The sequence below is a fragment of the Hyperoodon ampullatus genome (assembly GCF_949752795.1).
Source record: "Hyperoodon ampullatus genome assembly, chromosome: X".
Classification (NCBI taxonomy): Eukaryota; Metazoa; Chordata; class Mammalia; order Artiodactyla; family Ziphiidae; genus Hyperoodon; species Hyperoodon ampullatus.
Window position 1 is genome coordinate 2,155,526 of NC_136913.1, and position 27,571 is coordinate 2,183,096.

Here is a 27,571-nt window from a genome sequence, read left to right on the forward strand (position 1 = left end):
ACCTCGTGTTCTTCATCAGACACCCAGAGACCCGTTACAAAATGACGGTCCTGAGACGTCCCCCGTGGTCCAGTGCTTAAGACTCCATGCTTTGGACTTTCCTGGTGGCGCAGTGGTTAAGAATCCACCTGCCAATGTAGGGGACACGGGTTCGAGCCCTGGTCCGGGAAGATCCCTCATGCCGTGGAGCCACTAAGCCCATGCACCACAACTACTGAGCCTGCGCTCTAGAGCCCGTGAGCCACAACTACTGAGCCTGTGCGCCTAGATCCCGTGCTCCCAAGAGAAGCCACCGCAATGAGAAGCCCGCGCACCGCAACCAAGAGTCGGGTTCCTCGAGGCCTTTTCAGGAAATTTGTGACTCCCTTTCTCTGACTGTAAATCTGAATATGGCTGCATTTTCGTCATATACCTCAACCAAAACAACGAATCACACCAGACAGAGTATGAGAGAAGGGAAGAACGGAGTGGCCCACAATTAAGCTGGACATAAAAGAGACTAATGAACATGGGAAACAACGTCACTCTTTTCTCTAAATATTTTTAATACTAGGACATAGTTATTTTTTTCATTAAAAATTTGTTTTATGTTAACCATTAGTTTATCACCTTATGTATAAGATATGCTTTTACGTACAAACTTATATATTTATATATATAATCTCAGTTTAATTTTCAAATGTGGTAAACGTTGACAGATATAACCTGCATCCATGAGAGCTCTTTGGGGTCGATACTAACATTTAGGGGCATTTTCATAACTTTTAGGAAGGGAGTAACTTTTAGGACAGATGGTTACTGGAAATTTTTAGGGCCCTGCGGCTGAAATGTTTTGAAACCACTGCACTGCAGCTAATGTTCCACATGGATGCAGCTCCAAATGCAGACTAGTTCCATCTTCCTGAAAAACAGGCGTGTGACTGAAACGCTCCACATGGGTGGATATGAAAGGAGCCGATGATGGAAGACATCAGGGCTGAGCTGGGTGCTCTTGGGAAAGCCCATGAATGGGCCACCTATTTTCAATCCAACCGAAACATTTCTTACTCGATGAAAATAAAATCCCAGTTACGACATGCTCTCATACCTAATCATGTAGCTGGTTGTACCCAACAAATGTACTTCTTGTACTTCACGAAACATTTCGTCCACCAATGAAAGCAATAAGCAAAGAGACAAGACAGAGTCTAGCCTGATCTTGCTAAAGGTACCAAAACAGGAAATGGAAATCCAACAAGCACGCGGGAGATGGGGACTTGGAAGAAAAGGCCATCTCCACCATCTATATAATAACTCCCTCCCACTGGCCACGAAAGGCGTCTGGGTTCAAGGGGGTGAGAAGAGCAGCTTGCACCATCCAGAGATCTCGTGGGCAATTAACACACGGAACCAGATGGTTTCAGATCCACTGAGTGCTCCAGAGAGAACAGAAAGGGGTGCTAGGGCGGAGCGTGGCTGGGAGCAGTGGAGGAGGGCTCTGAGGGCAGGTTACAGGTGAGCCTGAATCGTGAGGACCAGAGGAGAAGGGACCAGCCGGGGGGATGCCCTCAGGAGGCTGGCAGAGAGAGGGACAGCAATGCCTCATGGGGTGCTGGAGGCACAGCAGGAAGGCCTGCGATCCCAGGAGAGGGGCCAGGCCTCCGTCTAAGGTGGGCAGGTCTTGTACAGACCGACTCAGAGCCTCGTATAATGAGGAGCTCCGGGTCTTTCCCCTCGAGGGCTGCTAGGGAGAAGGACGTGGCCTGGCGGGTGCCGGTGAGGGACCCCTCCAGTGGCTGCCAGGGGGAGGTGTCACGGGCAGGGGGCAGGGGGAGCTGGAGGAGACATGAGGACACTCGGGGCTGGTCCAGGCAAGAGCAGAGGCTGGCCAGACTTCAGGGACAGCCCAGGGTCAGCCAGGCGTGCAGTGTGGGCAGGGACGGATGTCTCTGAGAACACCACCCAGACAAGCCTGACTCTAACTGGAGATGTGGAAAACAAAAATATGCTGTGAACAAACAGTTCCCTTTTATGAAATGCAAAGTTCAGCTTACGGTGTTCTGGGTTAGGAGACGGTTTTAATTATTAATCTCCAATTATTCTAATACCAGGACCTAGTAATAGATTCTAATTACATTATTTTCTACTGAATTCCTAATATTCTCTGAGAATACTAGGACTACTGTATGGCTAACATTCTACTGGAATAGAATATTTTCTATTTTCTAATATTCTAATATTTTAATATACTACATCCCAATAGTAATTAGAATATTATTTTAATATATCTTAAGAGTATCTTAGTTACTGTTAAAATAGCATATTATTAGAATTCTAATATTTATGTTTATATAATAACTCTTATAATAATTCTAGTATATCCTAATATTATATTCTAATTCTACCCTATCTTACTTTATTCTACTCTATTTTAATAATTTTCTATTATAGTCTATCAATACTGTGTTCTAACAGTATATTATATTCCAACCTTGCCTTTCCTAATGCTATTCCCCATTATTATATTCTGTACTATTATACTCCATCCTAACAATAAAGACAGAACAGAGGACACATGGACCCCATTCTGCTACACATGACTGGGTGCCGGGATTCAATTCTCCTCGGGCAAGGCTGCCCTCTCGTGGTCAGCAATGCACAGGAAGAAAGATATGCTGCTGGCCTGAGTGTGGAAGCTGATCAAGGACAGGTGCAGAAAAATGTACAAGTTCTATACCTTCTCGGTGGACTGACCGTACATGCCATTTATTTCAGCGTTCTGCTTTGATTAGGACTTCCTGGGGTAGGGTGCCGATGAAGAAATTTGGGTCTATGTGATTTGCTAGAGGTGTTTGACTAAAGAGCAATGGAAAATTGAAAAGATTAGATAGATTGATAGATATTGATCTATGATTGACAGATATTGATCTATGATAGACAGATATTGATCTATGGTTGATAGATATTGATCTATGGTTGATAGATATTGATCTATGATAGATATTGATCTATGATAGACAGATATTGATCTATGATTGGTAGATATTGATCTATGATATTGATCTATGATAGATAGATATTGATCTATGATTGGTAGATATTCATCTATGATTGATAGAAAGGCAGACAGCTAAAAATTAATAGATATACAGTTAGAGATAGATATAAATAGATGATAGGTAGATAAAAATAAATATATAGAGAGTTAGAGATCGATACAGGTCAATGATAGAATAGATAGATGACAGATGATAGATACATAGAATAGACGACATATAGATGATAGATAGCAGATATACAGTTAGAGGTAAATAGGTACAGATAGTAAGACAGACAAATAGGTAGATAGATGATGGATATAAATGACAAACTAGATGACAGGTAAATATGACAAACAGGTGACAAGAGTGGGGAGATAGGTATATTATGTAAATAGATGACAGAGCTGACAACAGATACAATAGAGAAGATATACAAAGACGACAGATAGATACAGATGATAGATAAACAGACGGTAAGTAGATATAAACGCCAGATAGACCATAGATAGATGATGAAGAGATGGATGACTGATAGACGAATACGGACAGGTTTGCACAGATTCCCCCCCAGCTTCTCCCACACTCAAGGCAGGAGAAGGCCGCTTTCCGTCCTTCTCTCCAACTGAAAGCTGTGGACCAGCCCTGCAGGGAACCAGACAGGCATGGAACAGGCTCCGGCTTTTATTAAAACCAGAGTAAACTCAGTGTCTGCAAAACTTACCAGCAAAAAGCACAGCCGCCAAAGAAGGCAGGAGAAAGGGAAGGGGCGGGAGTGTGGACGGAACACTTCTGTCTGCACGTCAGACAGAAGAGCCTCGCGCTCACAGGAAGAGGAGGAATCCCCAGGTCCCCAGTTTCTACGAGGGGGATGCCTGCTTTGTGTGTCCATCCTGCACGTCTCATGCAGAAGCCACACTTCAGTATTTAATCATGCCAACCCCTTGAGAAACAGTCCGACTCTCGGCTATCTGGACCAGGGGCAACGTGATTCCTAACCTCCCCCGAGGCACGTTTCGCATTTCAGGGAAGAACATCCCCTTTCCGTTCTGGCACACTATCCGTGCATAACGTACTCAGTTGCGTTATCCAACACGTACGTTACCCAGCTCTGGGAATCACCCCAGAGTGTCCGTGCAGTAGATGAACAGCATTTTCTTGGGAGACAGGGACACTTAGAGACAGGATAGCAGACCTCGACAGCTGTGCCCTGTGGGTCCTTCAAGCCTGCGCTTTTACTCTTAGGAAATCAAGCCAGCAGCGGGAAACTGCCGTGCGACCCGACCCCGAGAATCTGCCCCCGACCCCCAATGCCCCATCCTAGGGGCGGGCTGAGCACCCCAGGGCCAGCGAGTGGGGCAGGGACTCGCTGCAGACTTCTCCATGGAAAGCCAACTCACCCCGAGAGCATCTCAAATATCAGGATGCCGAGCGCCCACCAGTCCACAGCTCTCCCGTGGCCCTTGCTCTGGATGACTTCGGGGGCCAGGTACTCGGGGGTCCCGCAAAGGGTCCACGTCCTGTGGGCAGAGAAGGGGGTCCACAAAACTCAGCTGTGCTTGGCCAGTGCATGCGTCTCAGAAGCACTGAAGGTTAGTCACTGAATGGATCAACAAGATGCCTTAAACCCTCGCCCGGTGGATAAAGACAGTAACCTTGTCTCCCCTGACTTTTGGCCTTTATAAACACTCTGTAACCGAAAAAGAATCTGAGTAACGGCCCTGTTATCATGGCTGTGTCTTGTTCTTGGTGCTTACCTTTGCTGCTCAGAAGCAAAACCCCCCAGTCCCTGTTTTCCCATAAAACAATGGGAAAAAGGATTCAAGGATTGACTCAAGGGAACGACCCTCAGGAACCCACACGTCTGCTTTATGAATAAATGAGCTGGTTCTCTTCCCCCAGAGGAAACACAAAGCGACAGCTAAGTGTCTTTTCCACCTGCTCTGCAAAAGGTCTGAAGTGTTTTTGTGGGTTCGCGGTCATTTTAGTATCCATGGTGGCTTTCGGAAATCCTCAGGTTAAGGGGCTCTGGGATGTTTGGGGTTTAAACGGGGTGGACAGCTTTGGAAAGGATTTTCTCCCCAGGAGTTGAGACTTGTAAAAAAAAATTAGCTTTTAGCCCCACCTAGAGGACAGCTGGCTGAAAGCAAGAGATTCCAACCAGCCAAGCCGGATCGTCTGGGAGGTTGTTTTTTATTTGGGTCATCCCTTCCCTGTGCTGCCTTAGACCTGTCTTTTTCACAACAGATAGGAGAAGCAGTCTTCTCCTTTTAAGAGAATTCTATTTGTACTTTAAGAAGCCCCAATGTTTAATTAAAACTTATAATTTGTAACATTTCTGCTGAAATATCTAAATTTTTATGCCCTATGGAATATAAAGACTGATTTTCCTAATTTTCTCTTTATTTGTATATCTCAGTATGGAGGATTTTGCTAACAAAAATTCACCCGTGAAAAGATAAAAAAGGTACAGACTTCCAGTTGAAAGATTAAGTCCTGGGGTTGTAACATATGGCATGGTGACTATATAGTTAATAATACTGTATTGTACATTTGAAAGTTGCTAAGAGAATAGATGTTTAAAGTTCTCATCAAGAGTAAAAAATTGTAGCTGTGTGGTGTGGTGTTGGATGTTAATTATAGAGTTACTGGGGAAAATCATTTTATACTAGATACATATATCCAATCACTATGTTGTACACCTGAAACAAATACAATGTTATATGCCAATTATACCTCAATTTAGAAAAAAAAAGATAAAGAGCCATCAGTGGATGATGGATACACAGCATGGGGTCCATGCACACAGTGGAATATGACTCAGCCATGAAAAGGAGTGAAGCTCTGACACAGGCTACCACGTGGATGGACCTTGAACACAGGATGCTCAGTGAGAGAAGCCAGACCCAGGAGGACGTGTATTTTATTATTCTATTTATATGACATATCCAGAATTGGCAAATCCACTGAGAAAGAAAGGAGATTAGCAGTTGTCAGGGGCGGGGTAGTGACTGGTAATGCGTAGGGGGCTTCCTTTGGGGGGGGGATGAGAATGTTGTGGAACTAAACAGGTGTGATGGTTGTACAACCCTGTGAATGTGCTAAATGCCACTGCATTCTTCACTTTAAAATGGCTAACACACTGGATTTTGTGTTATACGAATCTTAACGGAATTTTTTAAAGCCACATAGTTTCTCTCTGCCACACCCCAAGGATCACATATTGGGTAACCCAGTCCCTTACACCTCCTGTTGCATTTAAGGCAGCTCTGATCACCTCAGGATCCCGTTCAACAGACTCTGCTTGAGGTCTGCAACCTCTCAGGTCCCTGTGTGCTCCAGCCCGTCGGCTAGAAGAGGGAAAATTAAACTTTTAAAAACCCTGTGTCCACGGCTTCCCTGGTGGTGCAGTGGTTGAGAGTCCACCTGCTGATGCAGGGGACGCGGGTTCGTGTCCCGGTCTGGGAAGATCCCACATGCCACGGAGCGGCTGGGCCCATGAGCCATGGCCACTGAGCCTGCGCGTCCAGAGCCTGTGCTCAGCAACGGGAGAGGCCACAACAGTGAGAGGCCCGTGTACCGAAAAAAAAAAAAAAAAAACCTGTGTCCAAAGCATAGGAAAATAACACACTAAGGTCATGTTCACATTTTATATGACAGATCAGTAACAGTGATTAACATCCAAAAGGGCAACCATAGACTTCCCTGGCGGTCCAGTGGTTAAGGCTTTGCCTTCCAAGGCAGGGGGTGCAGGTTCCATCCCCGGTCAGGGAGCTAAGATCCCACATGCCTGGTGGCCAAAAAAACCCAAACATAAAACAGAAGCAATACTGTAACAAATTCAATGAAGACTTCAAAAAGGGTCCACATCAAAAAAATCTTAAAAAAAAAAAAGGGCAACCAAAGGAGATGCCAGGGAACATGCTGCTGTGACACATGAGCTATGAGCTCCATCAGAGCCTTTAGCAAAAGTCTGAATGGTGACTTTCTCGTCCCCAAAGTGCAATTAAGACAGCTAGGCTGTTAAACCACAAAGAAGATCTGGAAATCGCTTGGTTCCATCCCATGTTCTTACATTGGGTAAAAGTCCAAGGCAATCAATGTCATCTGCCTGTTTTGTGTTTTTGGTGTGTGTGTGTCATCATGATATACACTAAGTCCCCAGAACATATTTATCATATAACTGGAAGTTGGTACCTTCACCCATTTCCCCTTCCGCTCATCCCCTGCTCCTGGCAACCACCATTCTACCCTCTGGTTCTATGAGTTCAGCTGTTTTTTTAAAAAATTAAAGTATAGTTGATTCACAATGTTGTGCTAGTTTCAGGTGTACAGCAAAGTGATTCAATTAAACACATATTTGTTTTCAGATTCTTTTCCATAACGGTTTATCATAGGATATTGGATATAGTTCCCTGTGCTATACAGTAGGTCCTTGTTGGTTATCTATTTTATATATAGTCGTGTGTATCTGTCAATCCCAGACTCCTAATTTATCCCTCCCCACCCCTTCCCCTTTGGTAATCATAAGTTTGTTTTCTAAGTGTGAGTCCGTTTCTGTTTTGTAAATAAGATCATTTGTATTATTTATTTAGATACCACATATGAGTGATATCATATGGTATGTCTTTCTCTGACTTACTTCACCTAGTATGATCATCTCTAGGTCCACCCATGTTGCTGCAAATGGCATTATTTCATTATTTTTCATGGCTGAGTATTATTCCACTGTATATATGTACCACATCTTCTTTATCCATTCATCTGTCAATGGACACCTAGGCTGCTTCCATGTCTTGGCTATTGTAAATAGTGCTGCTATAAACATTGGGGTGCATGTATCTTCTCAAATTAGAGTTTTCGTCTTTTCTGGATATATGCCCAGGAGTGGGATCTCGAATTCAGCTTTTTAAGATTCCACACGTAAGTGAGATGCTACAGTATGCGTCCTTCTGTGACTGACTTATCTCACTTTAATGCCCCCAAGGTCCAACCATGTTGTCCCAAATGGCAAGATTTCCTTCTTTTTTATGGCTGAATAATATTCCATTTTATACACATCTCCTATCTTCTTTCTCTACAAGCCAAGAAACACGTGAGGTTACCAAAAGCTAGAAGAGGGGCACAGAACAGATGGTTTTCTAGAGCCTTTACAAGGAACATTGCCCTGGCAACACCTTGATTTCCTACGCTGGCCCCCAGAACTGTGAGGCTGTACCATTCTGTTGGGTTAAGCCCCTTAGTTTGTGGTACTTTGTTACGGCGGTCCCAGAAGCCAAACACCCACCCCATGTGGGCCATATCATATCAACCCTCACCCAGTTCACCTCTGCTTCTAAAGCACCTGGGGTTTTCACACTCTACACCGGGTATTATAACTTGTGCTATGTGATGGGCTACAAGCTAAATGATGGCCAGGGAAACACAACATTTGGAAACACAGCTTTGGAGGTCCAGAACATTGTCATAATGATGTCCATGTTTATCTCTTTAAACAGGCTGACCACCCAGTTGCCCCCTCAGGCTTGGAGAGATGACATCATGTCATGTAGACAAGCAGCTACAGCTCAGAAAGGGGATGCGATGGGGTTTCCGTGAGGAAGAACTTCAGGTTCTCCTTGTGACTTTGCCCTGGGATCGGCAAGAGGAAAGAGTCAAAAGTGCAGAGGTGACCACTTCACCCCGTGCAGATGGCTACTATAAAAAAAAAAACAGAAAACAAGTGGTGACGGGGGTGTGGAGAGAAGGGAGCCCTCCTACACTGTAGGTGGGAATGTAAAATGCTGCAGCCACTACGAAGAACAGGATGGAGGGTCCTCAAAAAGCTAAAAATAGAATCACCGTTATGATCCAGCAATCCCACTCCTGGGCATACACCCACAAGACATGAAAGCAGGGTCTTGAAGAGATATTTGTACACGTGGGTTCGTAACAGCACTGTTCACAAGAGCCAAAAGGGAGAAGCAACCCAAGTGTCCCTCATGGATGGATAAACAAAATGTAATATATCCAGACTGTGGAATATTATTCAGCCTTGAAAAGGGAAGCCTGACACCTGCTACAACATGGAAGAACCCTGAAGACATTATGCTCAGTGAAAAGGAAAAACACCTAATGATGCCACTTACGTGAGGCCCCAGAGGAGTCATACTCATAGAGACAGAAAGTAGATGGTGGGTCCAGGGGCTGCGGGTGAGGAAGCAAGGGAGCTGGCCCATTTTAATGGGGACAGAGTTTCAGTTCTGCAAGAAGAAAAGAGTCCTGGAGATGGATGGCGGGGACGGCTGTACCACGTACTGAATGTAATTAATACACTGAATTTTACGCTTAAAATGGGTTAAGCTGGTATCTTGGATGCTATCTATATTTTGCCCCAATTAAAATTGTATAAAGTGCAGAGACAGAAGAGGCTAAGAAAGGAGGGTGTCCCCGTGGGCGGGAGATCCAGGAACAGGTGTCTGATACCCAGTGTCAAGGTAAGGTAGCCAGGACCTCGGCAGAAGCTGGACCAAGGACGGGTTTGGAAAGGATCCGGGACCAGTAAGTCCAGACAGAGCCGTGTGGGAGCCACGTCCAGCTGGCACGCTTCCGCCAAGGAGCATGTCGCTGGGGCAGCCACTTAAAAACTCCGGGCTGCAGCCCAGGTCCAGACCACGTGTGCCCGGGTTGCCTAGTGCTGCTGTTGTGTCTGGCACCTGTACGTAGATGGGTAGAAAGGAACGGCATCTTAGGAGGGAGAAAATATCCTTTGCAAAGAAATCCTCCAACAAGAGATGCAATGATGAAGCATCGATAGAAGAAACCCCTATCTTGCACGTTTAATGTAAAGAAAGTAACAGTGTCTGCTCACTGATATGTATGTCCACTCTCTCTGTTTCTCTGCCCATCATCGAGCTCACGCTGACCCTGCTGTGTAAGCAGTGCATCTGGTCCGAGCCCTCCCCAGGTCCACTGGAGTGTTGGGGGTCTTGGGCTCTCTACAGGAACCCACCCAAAGGTGCTCTTGGGTCCCTGCTTCCCTCCTCCATGACACCTCTCCATTCCCGATCTCAGATTCTTCCTTCACACGACAGACTCTTTCCCATTTCCCTAGAACCCCTTGTGATACAAAGTACCATTCCAATTTCAAATTCTATGGAAGGAACGGAGGGTCACATTACATTGGCGCAGACAGAGACCGTATGGTCTGGTAACCAGCCAGGAATTCGGGTGCAACAGGTGGCCGTAAGTTCAAGGAAGGAAAGGAGATGGGAGACGTGGGTTCTTCCCACATGGAGTCGAGCGGGAAGGGGCTCACACTCCCTGCTGGGCTTTTTCAAGTGACGTCCCGTCAGGGTGCCCAGAACCACCTGGCGGTCCAGCTAGGAGTTTCTTGTCCCCAAGACTTAAGCTTAGGAGCATCTTTCTTCCCGCCACACCCAGCTGAGCCAACTCAAAGTCAACCCTTGTTGCTTCGGCTCATGAAATTCTTTAATTCTGCTGAACGATCCAGGTACTGGCCCGTTAATGCTGTATTCCCAGGTGGGGCACATCCACGGTTGCCTGAATCTAGCTGGAAGCCTGGCGCTTAGCTGATGTCCTCACCAGGTGGAGGTGGGTGCAGATAATTGTATCTGTGTTAGGTGTGGTGTCTCTGCTTACATGTGGAAAGGTGAGTCTCTTCCTGGCTTCATCCTGGGGGTATGGGGCACAGATCGAAGGCCGTATGACTTTCCAGTTTCTCAGTAAACTCAGGTAGCCTGACCCCCTCATTCAAGTAAAAGCTTTCTCCAAAAAGCCCCCAGGCTTCTTGGATGTAGAGAGGCATAAACTGCTAGAAAGAGCTTCAGACTGCAGTAAACTTTCTTAAAGCCTTAGTTTCAAACAGTACTGCAGTTCCCTAAAAAGTTAAAGAGAATTTCCCTAAGTCCCAGAAACTTCAGTCCTTGGTTAATGCCCCCAAAGAATTGAAAGCAGGGGCTCTAACAAACATTTATACACCCAGGTTCATAGCAGACGATTACTACAAGGAGGAAGCAGTCTTCTCCTTCTAAGAGAATTCTCTTTACACTTAAAAAAGCTTCCTGCAAAAAGCTCCCATGCTTCTTGGATGTAGAGAGTCATAAATTGCTAGAAAGAACTTCATACTGCGGTACATATGTTAAGACAAGACAGACAGTGGGGGATGTTATTGGGAGAGTGCTGGTCCAGGCTGTGAATTATCGATGCCCCTGGTCTTATCGTTTCTGCTCACTTGGCTCTTGAAGAGAAGGCAAAGTGACACCCACCGTTCTCAGTTTTCTCACTGTTATCAGGTCCACCACAACTGGGGGTGGAAGACCGTTATCCAAGTATGCTCTGTAAAATACATGTCCAATTGCTCATGTGTTCCGACTCCCCCACTGCCTTCCATGGCATCCCCACTGAGTTGAATTGTGTTCCCCTCCCAAAAGTCCTAGACTCCGGTACCTGTGAATGTATTTGGAAATAGGGTCTTGCAGATGTAATCCGGTTAAGACTGGGACTAATCCAATGACTCGTGTCCTTAAAAGAAGAGGAAGAGAGAGAGATCTCTCTACTGTATTAGAAGGAGGCCATCTACAAGCCAGGAAGAGAGCCTCACCAGGAACCAAATCAGCCAGCATCCTGGTCATGGACTTCCAGAACTGGGAGAAATACATTTCTTATAAGGTCGCCGATCCTATGGGATTAGGACCCCACTGTCATGACCTCATTTGACCTTAATTACTTCTTAACAACATGATCTCCAAATACAGCCACAGTGGGGGTTGGAGCTTCAAGACATGAATTTTGGAGGAACACAAGTTCAGTCTAGAGCAATGGTGGTGATCATGAAGGTGATGGTGATGATGGTGATGGTGGTGATGAAAGTGATGATTATGGAGATGATGAGGGTGAGGATGGTCATTACAAGGTTGATGTTGATGATGGCGATTGTGATAATGGCGATAATGATGGTGATGATGATGATGGTTATGATGGTGATGATGGTGATGATAATGGTGATGATGGTGATGATGATGATGGTGGTGATGATGGTGATGATGATGGTGGTGGTGATGGTGGTGGTGATGGTGGTAATGATGGTGATGATGGTGATGATGATGATGATGGTGATGGTGGTGATGATGGTGGTGGTGATGATAATGGTGATCATGATGGTGATGATGATGGTGGTGATGGTGGTGATGATGGTGATGGTGGTGATGATGGTGGTGGTGGTGATGATGATAATGGTGATGATGATGGTGATGATGACAGTGATGATGACAGTGGTGATGGTGATGAAGGTGATAGCTATGGAGATGATGATGGTGATGACAGTGGTGGCGATGTTGGTGATGATGATGAGGTGTTGGTGGGCATAATAAAGTCAGAAGCACCTACTGTCTACTCAATGCTTACTACATGAGAGGAACCGTTCTTCGGAAATACTTTCCAATGAGCAGACCCATCCATCGTTACCAATCACCCTACAGGGTACGAACAATTCTCATGACACAGATGAGCAAAACCAAGGCACACGGGGTGGTAACAGCATACAACGTACTCAATCTCGCCAGCTGGAGAGTGGCAGACACAGGGGTCCAGCAGAGGCAAGTGGTCCCCATATCCACTCTTCATTCTTAACTGCCCCTCTGAGGTGCTTCCGTTAACAGAGGCTCTTGGTAAGGGAAATACATTTAACCTGGAAGCCCTAAGGTACTACCGCTTGGCTATTGTGGGGATGCACGCAAACCACCTTACCTCTCAGGGCCTCAGATTTCTCAGCTGTAAAATGATGACGGTTGGCCAAACTTATCACCGAGTGAATTTGTGAAACATTTTAGTGGTGGTTTGTTTGAATCAGGGCTTCCAAATAAAATGATTTAAAAAACCCCAAAAAACTACCAGGTGGACTATATACCAAATGTTACCAATAGGGGGCAGCACCAATGCCATAAAACCAATTTTTAAAACTATATAAAGTCTTCACACTCTTCTTCATAAAACCATCCCATTTTATTCTTAGTCATGCAATAGATGAAATTCTATAGGGGAAAATCAGATTGCATTTAACAGCATCCTAAAACGAAATTGGGTCATTTGTAGAGACATGGATGGACCTAGAGACTGTCATACAGGGTGAAGGAAGTCAGAAAAACAAATATCGTATATTAATGCATATATGTGGAACCTAGAAAACTGGTACAGATGAACTTACCTGCAAAGCAGAAATAGAGACACAGACGTAGAGAACAAATGTATGGATACCAAGGCGGGAAAAGGGGGTGGGTGGGATGAATTGGGAGATTGGGATTGACATATATACACTATTGATACTATGTATAAAATAGATAACTAATGAAAACCTGCTGTATAGCACAGGGAACTCTACTCAGCACTGTGGTGACCTAAATGGGAAGGAAATCCAAAAATGAGGGGATATAGGTGTATGTATAGCTGATACATTTTGCTGTACAGCAGAAACTAACACAACACTTTAAAGCAACCACACTGCAATAAAAATTAATTTAAAAAAATAACTGCATGATAAAAGCGATCCTAGGATAGCCCCTCTCTAATCAGAGATGAATCATTTAGTGTAAAACAGCTTCCAAATCATTTCCCACAAATGGGGCTGTTTCTACGATGTGAGGGACACAGGTATCACGTGAACCAACCCTATCTCGTCACGGAACAGGACGCTATGGGTGTATTTTCCAGGTCTGCTTCCCAAGATGGGAGCTACTGGCTGCATGTGGCATCTGAGCACTTTTAAAAGTACAGAGGTACTGAAATTCTAATCTAATTTTAATTAACTGGAACATTCAATTTAACAACCCATACTCGAGGCAGCGACTGAAAAACTTTTTAACTATTTCTGGAGAGCTTGGTCACGTGAATCTACTTTCTTTCCAGCTGTTAAGTGTTACACGGACGCTAAATACAGATCAAGTGTTTCTGATGAACATTTAGCACCCTCCTTGAGATGCACGCACCAAAGGACAAAAGGCACGTGGAATTTCAAAACCTCAGTAGCAAAAATTCACGTAAAGTCTCTCAGTGCTGATACTTATGATACATTGAAGCGATCCTATTTGGGAGATACTGAATTAAATCGACTTTATGAACAAAATAATCTATACCTGTTTTACCTTTAAAAACATGGCTACTTAAAAATGTGAAATAATACACGAGGTCTGCGTTGGACTTGTATTGGACAGCACTGCTCTAGACAGAAATTTTAGGAACTTAAATTACTGAAATTGTCCGGAGGAACAAAACATACATCTTTGTCCCTGGAAATGAAGTGCTGTAATGACAGCAGGTATTATCAGCAGCTGTGACGGTATCAGAAAAAGTAGAGTCCACACAGGCATAAAGAACAGACTGGTGGTTGCCAAGCGGGAGGGGGGTGGGGGAGGGATGGATTGGGAGGTTGGGGTGAGCAGATGCAGCCTCGTATATATAGGATGGATAGACAACAAGGTCCTACTGCAGAGCACAGGGAACTCTATTCAATCTCCTGTGATAAACCATCATGGAAAAGAGTGTGAAAAAGAATGCATATATATGTAGAACCGGAATCACTTTGCTGCACAGCAGAAATAAACACAACATTGTACATCAACTATACTTCCATAAAACAAATTTTTGAAAAAAGAAAGAAAAAGTAGAGTCCATTGTGTCTCCCCCTCTGTCTGGGTGTCTCTACTCAATGCCTAATTGTATCAGCTGATGGGGTGGGCAGCTGGGGACACAGGGAAAAAAGCTTACGTTTTATTAGAGGATTACAAAACAACAATAGAACAAAAACCACAGCAAAATCACCCAAAACCAAAACAAACCAAAAACCTAGAAAACAAATGTGTGATGTAAAGGATGAGAGACTGCCAACATGGACAATAAGAAAGTTCTATTTCCCCCCTAGCCCTGCCCCTGGCCCCAGCTTTAGCCACTTGGGGTCTTACTCCTTTCTTTGGAATAAAAATCTAGAATTGAACTCAAAACCATACCTTTAGACCCCGAGAGAAGCCCCCAGTGCTTCATGTAAGGGGTGCTCCTCACTTAACTGCATGGGATTTAAAATACTAACAGTTAACGCTTTTATTCTCTACATTATAGGCAGCGTTGTTCCCAGTAGAAAGAGCATGCTGTTTATAAACTAAACGAGTTGTGAAAACGCAACACATACGGCTTTGCAAGTACATCAGCCTTACTTATCCTGCATGCTGTTCTTTTCTAAGCTCTAAATTATAGGATGATACACATTTCATTATAAACACTTCTCCCCAGGTAAACCAAGCATTCAGGATCCTTGGGGCGAATTAATCCAAAAGGTATTTTATATTGAATTATGTAAGATTTTATTTTATTTTATTATTCTTCGTGACATCAACTTTTCGGTGCTAACAGTGTTTCTCAGAATATTTGCCCCAGTAATCCCACTTTGGGAAATCTATATTATAGAATTCATCTCAAGCACGTACTTATAAATAGCGCATGTACTGCACCTGTATTGACACAGGAGAACAGTCAAACTCATCATGCATCTGCTCAGCAAAAGGACTCTTTTGGTGTTTTGTTGTTATAAGAAATGAAAAGATATAAGTTTAAAAAAAAAACCAACATAAAGACGATGTCAAAATGTTTAAAGGCATAATCCTTCCTGCTCAAAGGTGGTGGATTAAAGGAATTCAGCTCTGTGCTCTCCCGAAAAGACAATGAAGAATGATGGGAGGAAACTGTACAACACGTGATGCACCAGGACTAAGAAGGAACCAGGTGACAAGAGCAGCAGCAGTTTGGAAGGTGCCCAGGAGGTGAAGCTCTGTCTGAGCAGAGCTGAGTGGAAAATGGAAGGGAGAGTGCGGGGAGAAAGCGCCTGGACTCCACGTATGCGCATGGAACATTCGATAAAAAGGAAAGCTAACTTGAGAGCTATGCCCTCACACCTGTCGAATGGCTCTTATCAGAAAGACAAGCCGTAACATGAGTTGGTGAGGGTGTGGAGAAAAGGGAACACACGTGCACTGCTGGTGGGAATGTAAACTGGTGCAGCCACTATGGAGAACAGGATGGAGGTTCCTCAAAAAACTACAAATAGAGCTACCATGTGATCCAGCAATCCCACTCCTGGGTATATATCTGGAGAAAACTCTAATTCGAAAAGGTACATGCACCCCAATGTTCACTGCAGCACTGTTTACAATAGCCAGGACATGGAAGCCACCTCAGTGTCCATCGACAGATGAATAGATAAAGAAGATGTGGCACATATATACAATGGAATATCACTCAGCCATAAACATGAATGAAATCATGCCATCTGCAGCACCATGGACGGACCTGGAGATTGTCATACTGAGTGAAGTGAGTCAGACAGAGAAAGACGAATACCATACGATGTCACTTCTATGTGGAATCTAAAGTAAAAGGAAGTCACAGCACAGAGGACACAGAGCATGCTGCCAGAGGCAGGGGTCGGGAAGATGGGAAAATGGGGGAAATGTTCACTTACTTGTCCACCAGTTTCTTGGCGAACCCGAAGTCAGTGAGCTTGATGTGACCGTCTCTATCCAGCAGGATGTTCTCCGGCTTCAGGTCCCTGTAAACGATCTCTTTGGAGTGCAGGTACTCGAGGGCACAGACGATCTCCGCGGCGTAGAAGAGCCCGGTGGAGCTGGAGAAGCGGCCCTGGTTGCGCAGGTAGCTGAAGAGCTCACCACCCGGCACAAACTCCATCAGCATGTACAGGAAGCGGTCATCGTGCCCCGTCCAGAACCTGCGGGACCAGAGCGGGAGTGAGGGCTGCGCCTCGGATGGACAGAAAGGGACGGGGACGGACGGACTCTGAGATGGCCCTTAGATGGAGGTCGTGTTATATGAACAGGTCAGGTTAAGATATATCTCTAGGTAAGACATGATCACACTAAGTGAAGTAAGTAAGACAGAGAAAGACAAATATCATATGGTATCACTTACATGTGGAATCTAAAATGAGACACAAATGAACTTACCTACAAAACAGAAACAGACTCACAGACACAGAGAACAGACTGGTGGTTGCCAAGGGGGAGGGCGGAGGGGGAGGGAGGAATTGGGTGTTTGGGGTTAGCAGATGCAAACTAGTATATAGAGAATGGATAAACAACAAGGTCCTACTGTAGAGCACCGGGAACTCTATTCACTCTCTTGCGATAAACCATATGGAAAAGAATATGATAAAGAATGCATTCATAGGTATAAGGGAATCACTTTGCTGTGCAGCAGAAATTAACACAACATTGTAAATCAACTATACTTCAATTAAATCTCTAAAAAAAAAAGATATATCTCTAGGTCCATGTTAGGATACTCATATACATGAACAGATGCAAGACATGTGTGGACACATATTAAGATTTGGTAGAGATCGATGTTAAGATATGTCTATAGGTATTAGAACAGAAAAACCAACACATACACAGATGATTACTTTATAAGTCATCTTACAAAGATTACTTTGTAAGAAAAGATCCCTAGGTAGATGTTAAGATACTCATATAGATGGACTGATGCCCACATCTGTGTGTGGGGCGATGCTAAGATTTGGTAGAGAGCGATGTTATTGGTACAGATACATGTTAAGACATGGCATAGACATGTCACGTCATGTGTATAAATACACGTTAAGATCGATCTCTAGGTGGATGTTAAGATACTTGTATAGGTGAACAGATGTCGAGATATGTGTGTGGACCCATGTTAAGGTTTGGCAGAGATCCATGTTATGGGTACAGGTACTCATTCGATGTGCTAAGATGTGGCACAGATGATGTTATGTTACGTGTACAGACACACGCTTAGACACGTATAGGTAGACGTTAAGATTCAGGTACACGCAGATGTTAGGATACAGGGAGACACAATGCTGACGGATGGCTATCCTGTCGATGTGCAAAGGTCTCAGAAGGGCCAAGAGTAAATACCAACTTCTGATGATAAACTGGTGAACAGCTTGTTATGGGCTGAAATGTGTCCCCAACCCCCAAATTCATATGTTAGGTCCTCACCCCAGGACCTCAGGAGGTGATTCGATTAGGAAATATGGTCTTTAAAGAGGGGATGAAGGTACAGTGAGGTCACTAGGGTGGGCCCTGATCCCATAGGACAGGTGTCCCTATAAGAAGAGGAGATCAGGACACAGACACACAGAGAGGGACGACCCTCGGAGGACACAGGTAGGAGACGGCCGTCTACACGGTCTCAAAGGGCACCCACAAGGCCAACATCCTGACCTCAGACTTCCAACCTCCCCAAACATGTGCTAATAAATCTGCTGCTCCAGCCGTGCCATCTGGGGCATTTGTCTCACAGCCCGTGCAGACTCACACGGGGTGGGCACACCTCAGGGATCACACCTGGTTCAGTGCCCCCAGGGTTGTCATCAAGGCTGCAAATTTCCAGTCCATTCACGATGGCCTCTCAGACACCTGCTGGGAAAGGTGGCCATGAACAAAACCCCAAAGTAAGAGATTTCTAAGCAACGATGGGTAGGAGATGTCCCCAGAGAGTCAGAAGAGACGCATCATCCTGAGAAAGGCGTTGATCGGCTCTATTCACGGAAGAAAAGGCAGCAGTGAGAAACTGAGGAGAAAAGAAGAATATGGATGTGAGAAGAAGACAGAGTCCTGAATGAATTTTAGAGGTCATGGCAGAGAGGAAAAGCAACAACTACATCCTGGGGAGATAAGCACTGATGGAGAAAAAAGTTTGCCTGTAAAGGAGATGTAGCTATGTATGGCTGATTCACTTTGTGATACAGCAGAAACTAACACACCATTGTAAAGCAATTATACTCCAATAAAGATGTTTAAAAAAAAAGATGTAGAAAAAAAGTGAAACGCTCTTTGGAAGTAAGGGCTCTGTTTTTGAGTGGATTTAGGACACAGAAGCGTGACTGATGCACAAGCATATAAAGGTCCCCCTGCAGGATCGGGACACACAGAGGATGATGTGAAACAACGTGCCAACGGTGCCTGATCCCCGAGCCCCCAGCCCGGGCGTCTTCTCTGCTCAGGACACTGCGCTCCCCTCCAAGGCTGACCCCAAAGAGCTGCGTCCATCTGGGCTTCCACGAAAACAAAGGATGCTCGGAGCACCCGGCATCCCTGGGGGAGGATGCTCAGGGCATCGGCCACCAGATGGTCTGCCTGCTGGGATAGGCTGTTCCAATAAAATAAAGAAAAATACAGGCACACCTCGTTACAGTGTGCTTTGCACACACCGCGTTTTTAACAAATGCAAGGTCTGTGACAACCCTGTTCCACGAGCAACTCTATGGGCACCATTTTTGCAACAGCATTTGCTCACTTTGGGTGTCTGGGTCCCCTTTTGGTAATTCTCGTGATACTTCAAACCTTTTCGTTATTGTGGCTATCTGTGATTTTGGATGTTTCTATTGCAAAAAAGCAAGTCACGGAAGGCTCAGAGGATGGTGAGCAATTTTTTACCAATAAAGTGTTTTTCGCTATGGCACCCACATTGCTTTTTTTAGACATAATGGTACTGCACACTTAACAGACTACAGTCCAGCGTAAACATAACTTTTAGATGCGCTGGGAAACCAAAAACTTCGTGTGACTCGCTTTACGGCGATATTTGCTTTACTGTTGTGCTCTGGAACAGAACCCACCGTTATCTCTGAGATCTGCCTGTAATAAACCGTATCAATATATACACAAAGCATTGGAGGAGATAGTTTGCAATGACCCAAAAACTAGCTGGAAGGAAAACCACAAAGCAATAACCAAGTGTGGCAGTGGTCAGGAAGGTGTAAGTTTATGCAATAAATAAAAAGATGGGGGACTTCCCGGGCGGTCCAGTGGTCAGGACTTGGCGCTTTCACTGCCGAGGGCATGGATTCAATTCCTGGTTGGGGAACTAAGATCTCCGTGAGCCTTGCGGTGCGTGTGGTCAAATTTGAAGAAAAAAAAAAAAGATGGGCTGCAGAGAGGAAAAATGCCCCCCGTCGTAGATGTGAAAAACTTTTCTATGCCCAAGGGAAGCCTTTTAAAAACAAAAAAGGACAACACGCTCTTCTGCTGTTCAAATGAATGACTGTTTTGTTAAGCACTATGGTTTATATGTCTTCGCACAACATGGGCCACGTGTTACAAAAGGGTTTCTCTACATGCGCGTTTACACGTGCAGACTCTTTGCACGACGGGTGCAGGTAGGGGATGACGGCTACCCTCCAATAGGGTTGCTATACGTGCCATTCTTTCTCAGTGTTGCTCGTTGATTTCTGTCTCTCAGAGTCAGAGACGGCCCGGGATCCTGTCTGTAAGAAGCACAGTGGCAGCCACGACTAGGCGTTTCTTTTCTGCCAGTTCCTGAGAGCCGTGCGTCTCTGTCCTGTTCCCCTTCTCACATCTGACAGCTCAAAGGCTCAAGATGTGCAGTGTTGAGACTTGAGGGAACACAGGACGCAGAAAGAGAGCTTTGGGGTTGTGGGCTGTGGCTATTGCTACTGGAGTGAAACACAACTTTGCCCCCCCAAAGTATCTCTTTGGCACGCGGATTATTTCGAGCTGAAAACAATCAAGGCCCAAAGACTCAAAAAAGAAACTTTGACCTTCTCGCTAATAGCCTAAAAGAATTTAGACGGAGGAGCTGTTCCTGGGACCGCTATCCTCACCAGAGATGTCTGCCCGTGATGTGGGCCACCCGTGGTGGGGAAACAGCAGGGCCTGGAGATCAGGGTCCACCCTGTGTCCCATTGTCTCTGCAGGCTCAGCAAACACTTGTTTACCAACCTTTTTCTTTTCCGTTTCCATGTCAACGGCCCTCCTCCCCTTTGAAGTCCCAAGCCACTACCCCAACAGGCTCTTTCGTCTTTAGCTGAAGAGGATAGCATTTCAGATGAGGGTTTGGACCATTTTTGTGAGTGACTCCGTTTTCCTGGGTCTCTCCCGTGTGTCCAGGGGATTCAACTTTTGTGTAACTTTCTCCTGTTCACCTGTCTCACGTCCATTTCATTCTTAGACCAGCCAGAAGAGCCTAGAAGGATAAGGAAAATGTCTTCCTCCCCGACAGGGCTTTCTGGAGAAATTGTCTGAACAGACGCCCATCTTCCTTCCATCATTTAAAATCGAGATGAGTCGTTATCTTTGGGCCGCCCGCCCTCCTTCTCCGGTCCACATACCAACGTGTATGGCACGGACGTTCCGTGCCGTGATGCTTGAATAGAAGCGCACAGTATCCCAAACGCACGACAGCCTTGCTGTGTTTTGTGGGCGAGCTTAGAACCCAGCAAGGGCTTTGCGGTTCTGATGGGGAAATGTGTTCTAGGGCAGGGGTCCCCAGCCCCCAGGCCACGGTACTGGTCCGCGTCCTGTTAGGAACCGGGCTGCACAGCAGGAGATGAGCTGCTGCTCCCCACCACTCCCCATCGCTCGCATTACCACCTGAAGCCCACCATACACACACACCTTCCGTGGAAAAACTGTCTTCCACAAAACCAGTCCCCGGGGCCCAAAAGCTTGGGGACCGCTGTTCTAGGATCCTGACACCTGACCAGTGAACTTGTACACTGAACCTCTACGTAAACTGGTGACTTGCTGAATTTCTCTGGGGCAGGGCGGATGGCCAATCTAGCGAGAACTCATGTGGAAAGGCCTGGTATTCTCGGATTTTGGGGCCAAACCGAGCCCTTAAGAAGACGTGAAACAGTCAATAATATCTAAGCAAGGGCACTGTCTTCTACAGCTGTGAATTGGGTTGAAAAGGTAGGAGAAATATATATAAGCCTATCTCTCCTTTGATCCAATGCACAAACACATGCGTGCGTGCACACACACACACACACACACACCTGGAGGTCATCAGTGAGCTGCTAGGCAACTCATTCTTTGCGTATCTTCTGTAACTGCTCCCACCCACCATCAGGATAAGAAACTGCCCTGACGTGTTCTCAACTCTGGAAAACAATGCGTCACAAGGTTCCAAGGCAAACTCATCTCAAGTCTCAGGAGCATCAGATAATGAACAATGTGGGGAGGTGAGGACGGGACCCAGGTGGGGTCAGGAGCGAGGAATGAGGTAACTGTCAGGGCTGCGCAAGTGAGTGGAGTGCGTCAGTCCCGAAAAACAGCGTGGCTGGACACCAGGTGATTTGGGACGGAGGCCGGGGTCACAGTCTCTCTTTCCGTCACCTGAGCTCCAGGGGAATTACAACTTCATCCACGGGTAGGTCGACCCACACAGGAAGCAACTGAGGGTGACGTGTCTATTATCCGGCTCCCAATTCCTCACACGTCAAGCCATTCTCAGATACCAGCTGGGTGTCCTAGAATTCAACTCAGTTCTGGTACTATGCCCCCAGAGTTAGCATCAGACCCCACGGGGTAAGGGCTCCGTCCCAAAAGACCCCAACGGCCAGTCCAGTGGGTCACCTGTGCTTCTGACCGACCGGCTGCAGGTGGAAGGTTGCCACGACCTCTCCTTGGGTTTCATCTGCTAGAACGGCTCACAGAAGTCGGAGGAACATTTACGCACTGGAGCACCGGTTTATTATGAGGAGCTAACTCAGGAACAGCCAGATGGGACCGATGCAGAGGGTGAGATGTGGGGAGAGGGCAGGGGACCCCGACACCCTCTCCAGGCTGCACTCTCCCCAAATCTCTACCTGTTCACCAACACGGAAGCTCTCTGAACCCTACCTTTTTGGGGGTTTATAGAGGCTTCATTACATAGGTCTGATGAACTCACTGGCCACTGGGAAGTGAACTCAACCTCCAGCCCCCCTCCGCTTCCCAAGGTCAGGGTGGGACTGATGGTTCCAACCCGCTAATGGTTGGTTCCCCTGGTAACCAGCCCCCAGCCACAGGTGACAGGGGGCTTTCCAAGAACCACCACTTTAACCTAACAAAAGACACCTTTATGGCTCTCGACACTTAGGAAATTTCAAGCGTTTTAGGAACTCTGTACCAGGAACTGAGAAGACGACCAAATAAATATTTCTTACGATAAATCGCCGTATCACAATCTCAAATGTCACAAACAAGGGATAGAGTGGGGAGAACTATACCGACCGATAAAGATGGATGAAGATGTCTGTTCCACAAATATCTAATGAAATCAAACAAAACTTCAACCAACCATCATACCTAAGAAAGCCACTGTATATTAAGCAGATAAGTCATTTTTACCTATGTAGATCACACGCAGAAGTGATCTGTCATCAGCTTGCTTAAGAAGCAATCGTTTTCAAGTAAAGGCACCCATAACAAATAGAAATTATGGCTAGAAAACAAACAAAAATCCTGAGGGCCCTGATGCCACTTTCCTTCTCCAAATCACGAAAATCAAATAAATTATTGAAAGGAAGAAAAAAAATTCCTCCGATACATGTTTGCTTCAAAGCTCCACCAGTTCAGAGGTTGCTTCTACGGAAAGAATTTGTAAAGAGTTGAGTATTATTAATGATCAGAGCTAAACAAATATTCAAACAGTTCCTGACACCACGATTCCAAAAACAGTTAGTCATCACTTGGTGCTTGTGGCTGACAGGAGGCAGTCCATGTGACCACAGAGGAATTAAGCCCTTGAGTTTAGAAAATCAGAAACAGGATAAACTGCATCAGCCAATGTGTTCATCCAGTCATTCTCATCAACTGTCTTTTGCACCGAGTCTATAAGAAAAATAAAAGTTTGAGGGCAAAAAGCAAGGTTTATCACATCGCGACGAGAAAAGCACGCACGTAGTGGATCTAAAAGGCGTGGGACCCACGGTTAGCATTGCCGAGCAACATCTCCAATAACTCATGATCACCTGTCTTTATTGACCTCACCACCCACTGTTTTTCTCTTTGTTTAGTGGCTACATCTGGACGAGGACCCACTTCAGGGACTACCCTGGGGGTCCGGTGGTTGAGACTTCGCCTTCCAGTGCAGGGGGTGCGGGTTCGAGCCCTGGTCGGGGAACTAAGATCCCACATGCCTCGCAGCCCAAACACCAAAACACATAAAGCAGAAGCAATAATGTCACAAATTCAATAAAGACTTAAAAAATGGTCCACATCAAAAAAAAAGTTAAAAACAAAAAAAACAAAGGACCCACCTCATACCTGGCAATGTCCTATCTTGGACACATTGGAAAGGGCATCTCCCGCTTGGCCTGTCATGAGCCTTGTGGGAAGCAGGGGAACTGCCTCTAAACACCGAACACAAAAGGGGGGTGTGTCCCAGCAAGATGGGAAGGGTTGGCCAGGTGTATCTGTGGTCGAAGGAGGCTGGGGACAGACACACAGGGAAGTTGGAAACGGAGGCACCAGTCAAACCCTGGAGCTGTGGACGCGCCGCAGAGAGTGTGCATTTTGTCGAGGGCAGGAAGGAAAGTCACTGATGGGATTGGAAAGCAAAGGATGACAGTTGGGTTTTCATGTCAGAATGAAGCCCCAGTCTCCACTCAAGAGTGGATGAGCCCTGGGGGGGTGACTGAGAAGAGAGGGGACCCAGATGAACAAAGGTGGACGGACTTTGGAGATGTGATTTAGAAGAGGAAAGAGCAGGTCTGGAAAAGATGAAAACTCTAACTCGAAAAGATACATGCACCCCTGTGTGCACAGCAGCACTATTCACTACAGCCAAGACATGGTAGCAACAGAAGTGTCCATCGACAGAGGAATGGATAAAGAAGATGTGGTACATATATACACAGTGGAATATGACTCAGCCATGAAAAAGAATGAAATAATGCCACTTGCAGCAGCATGGATGGACCTGGAGATGATCATACTACGGGAAGTCAGTCAGACAGAGAAAGGCAAACGTTATACAGTATCACTCATACGTGAAATCTAAAAAGTAATAGAAATGAATCTATATACAAAACAGAAACAAACTCACAGACACAGAAGCATGGATGGACCTAGAGATTATCATATTGAGTAAAGTAAGCCAGAAAGAGAAAGACAAATACCATGTGATATCGCTTATATGCGGAATCTAAAATATGATACAAACGAACTTACTTACACAACAGAAATAGACTCACAGACACAGAAAACAAACTTATGGTTACCAAAGGGGAAGCGGGGGTAGGGGTTAAAAACTAGGGGTTTGGGGTTAACATATACACACCACTATATATAAAATAACCAACAAGGACCTACTGTACAGCACAGGGAACTGTACTCAATATCTTATCATAATCTATAATGGAAAAGAATAGGAAAAAAGTTTTATATAAATACATAAAACTGAATCACTTTGCTGTACACATGAAACGAGCACAATATTGTAAATCAACTATAGTTCAAAGAATTAAAAAAAAAAAAAGCAAGAGGAAAGGTCAGAAGCCCTGGTTAGAGTGAATACAGAAGCAAAGAAAAGGAAATCAACAACAGTGCCCGGGGGTGGGGGTGGGGGGACCCAGGAGCTGGAAGGGCCATTTGGGGGGAGTCCAAAGGAGGAACTGATTGGAGGTGTGGGGCAAAGAGGAAGGTCAAGAATTCCTTTCCAACATGAGGACCCTGAACTGCTTGCAGCGACATCTGAGCAGAAGGGACCAGGTGCCAGGTGGGTGGATGAGTCTAGCTTGGAAGGAGCAGGTGTGAGTGAGAAGCTGAGCTGAGGAGTCTAGAGTGTCTAGTGTGCAACAAGCGTGACCACAGTGCATGATTTTGGGAGCACGTGCACACATTCACACACGTCCGTCCCCTAGACCACGTCCGCTCCCTGGTCCTCCCACCTCTACCTTGCATGGCCCATGGCCCAGCTTCTCTCCAAGGAAAAGCTAAGAGACCTCCCTCCCTTTCTGTATGCCCTCACCCCTGCCCTGCCTCCTGGAACGCGTCCACCCAAAATGCCCAGGAGGGATCTCTATGAAGCAGAGTTAAAAACAGTGAGAGGCAAAAAAAAATGTGTATAATATGCTGTAAGGATGCCACACTCTGCGTGTGTGCGCATGCATGCACAGAGCTCTTTAAGTACGGGGAGAAGGACACAAGGCATCATACCAAACTGTCCACGTGGTGACCTGCTGATGATGGAGGGACAAAGGAAGACAGAAAAGGGAATGAGGCAAGCTGAGGGGAAAAAAAAAAGAAAAGCAGAGAAAAGAGAAAATGCTTAAGCACTCTCCACAGCCAGGAAAGAGAATGAGATGTCGAAAATGCACTCAAGCAGTTGAAGCAGGGACTCAGACGTCTGTACACCTGTGTTCACAGCAGCATTACAACAGCCAAGAGGTGGAAGCAAACTAAGTGTCCATGGATGGATGATGGATATAAACAAATGTGTTCCAGTCACACGATGGAATATTACTCAGCCATGAAAAAGGAAGGAAACTGTGATACAGGCTACAAGGTGGATGCACCTTGAGAACATGATGCTCGGTGAGAGAAGCCAGACCCAAAAGGACACACGGTGTGTGATTCCACTCAGAGGAGGTCCCTAGAGTTGTCACACTCATCAGAAAGTAGATGGCGGGGCTGTAGGAGGGGGACACAGTGTTCCACGGGCACCATGAGTTCCAGTTTTGCAAGATGAAAAGGTTCTGGAGATGATGGTTGGGATGGCTGCACGATGTGGATGGACTTAAGGTCACTGAATTATACACTTAAAACTGGTCAAGAGGGCAGATGAATGGACAAAGAAGATGTGGCACATGTATACAATGGAATATTACTCGGCCATAAAAAGAAACGAAATTGAGTTATTTGTAGTGAGGTGGATGGACCTAGAGTCTGTCATACAGAGTGAAGTAAGTCAGAAAGAGAAAAACAGATACCGTAGGCTAACACATATATATGGAATCTAAGGGGAAAAAAAAGGTTCTGAAGAACCTAGGGGCAGGACAGGAATAAAGTCGCAGATGTAGAGAATGGACTTGAGGACACGGGGAGGGGGAAGGGTAAGCTGGGACAAAGTGAGAGAGTGGCACGGACATATATACACTACCAAATGTGAAATAGCTAGCTAGTGGGAAGCAGCCACATAGCACAGGGAGATCAGCTCTGTGCTTTGTGACCACCTAGAGGGGTGGGATAGGGAGGGTGGGAGGGAGACGCAAGAGGGAGGAGATATGGGGATGTATGTATACGTATAGCTGATTCACTTTGTTATAAAGCAGAAACTAACACACCATTGTAAAGCAATTATACTCCAATAAAGATGTTAAAAAAAAAAGGTGAAGATGGTAAATTTTCTGTGAGGTACATTTTCCCACGCTTAAAAAATTAAAATTGAAAAAATGCATTCGAGAGAACGTATTAATCAATTATTCCATAAACAGCAAAAAAAAAGTGGCCATCGTTGACAATGACTATGAAACACACCAGCAGAGACGTCAGCTCTGAGCTCAAAGAAGCACTTTCCACCTTTGATTATTGTCTTTTATTTGCAAAGTCTGCAGTCAGCACCTCCCCTATGGCATTTTAATTAACTTAAAAGTCAGCCTCATTTAGCTGGAGACACCAAACTTTAAAGTTGGTCACAATTTCTCCAGATGCTGCCGTAAAGCTGGACTTCTGCCATTCAAAGGAGAAAATGGAAAGTCAACTCACGTCACCCTTTCTTGAGCC

The 27,571-nt window shown here is 45.5% G+C and overlaps 1 protein-coding gene across 1 annotated transcript in view; it reads right to left on the reverse strand.

The window, feature by feature from the left end:
- Positions 1-27,571, reverse strand: part of PRKX (protein kinase cAMP-dependent X-linked catalytic subunit) — a gene marked incomplete at its 5' end in the record, with an annotated part of 83,471 nt that overhangs the window by 17,520 nt on the left and 38,380 nt on the right. The window contains 2 exons of the mRNA XM_079727861.1: positions 4,418-4,537; positions 16,522-16,785. Of these exons, the coding sequence (XP_079583987.1) occupies positions 4,418-4,537; positions 16,522-16,785 (384 nt within the window). The remainder of the gene's footprint in view (positions 1-4,417; positions 4,538-16,521; positions 16,786-27,571) is intronic.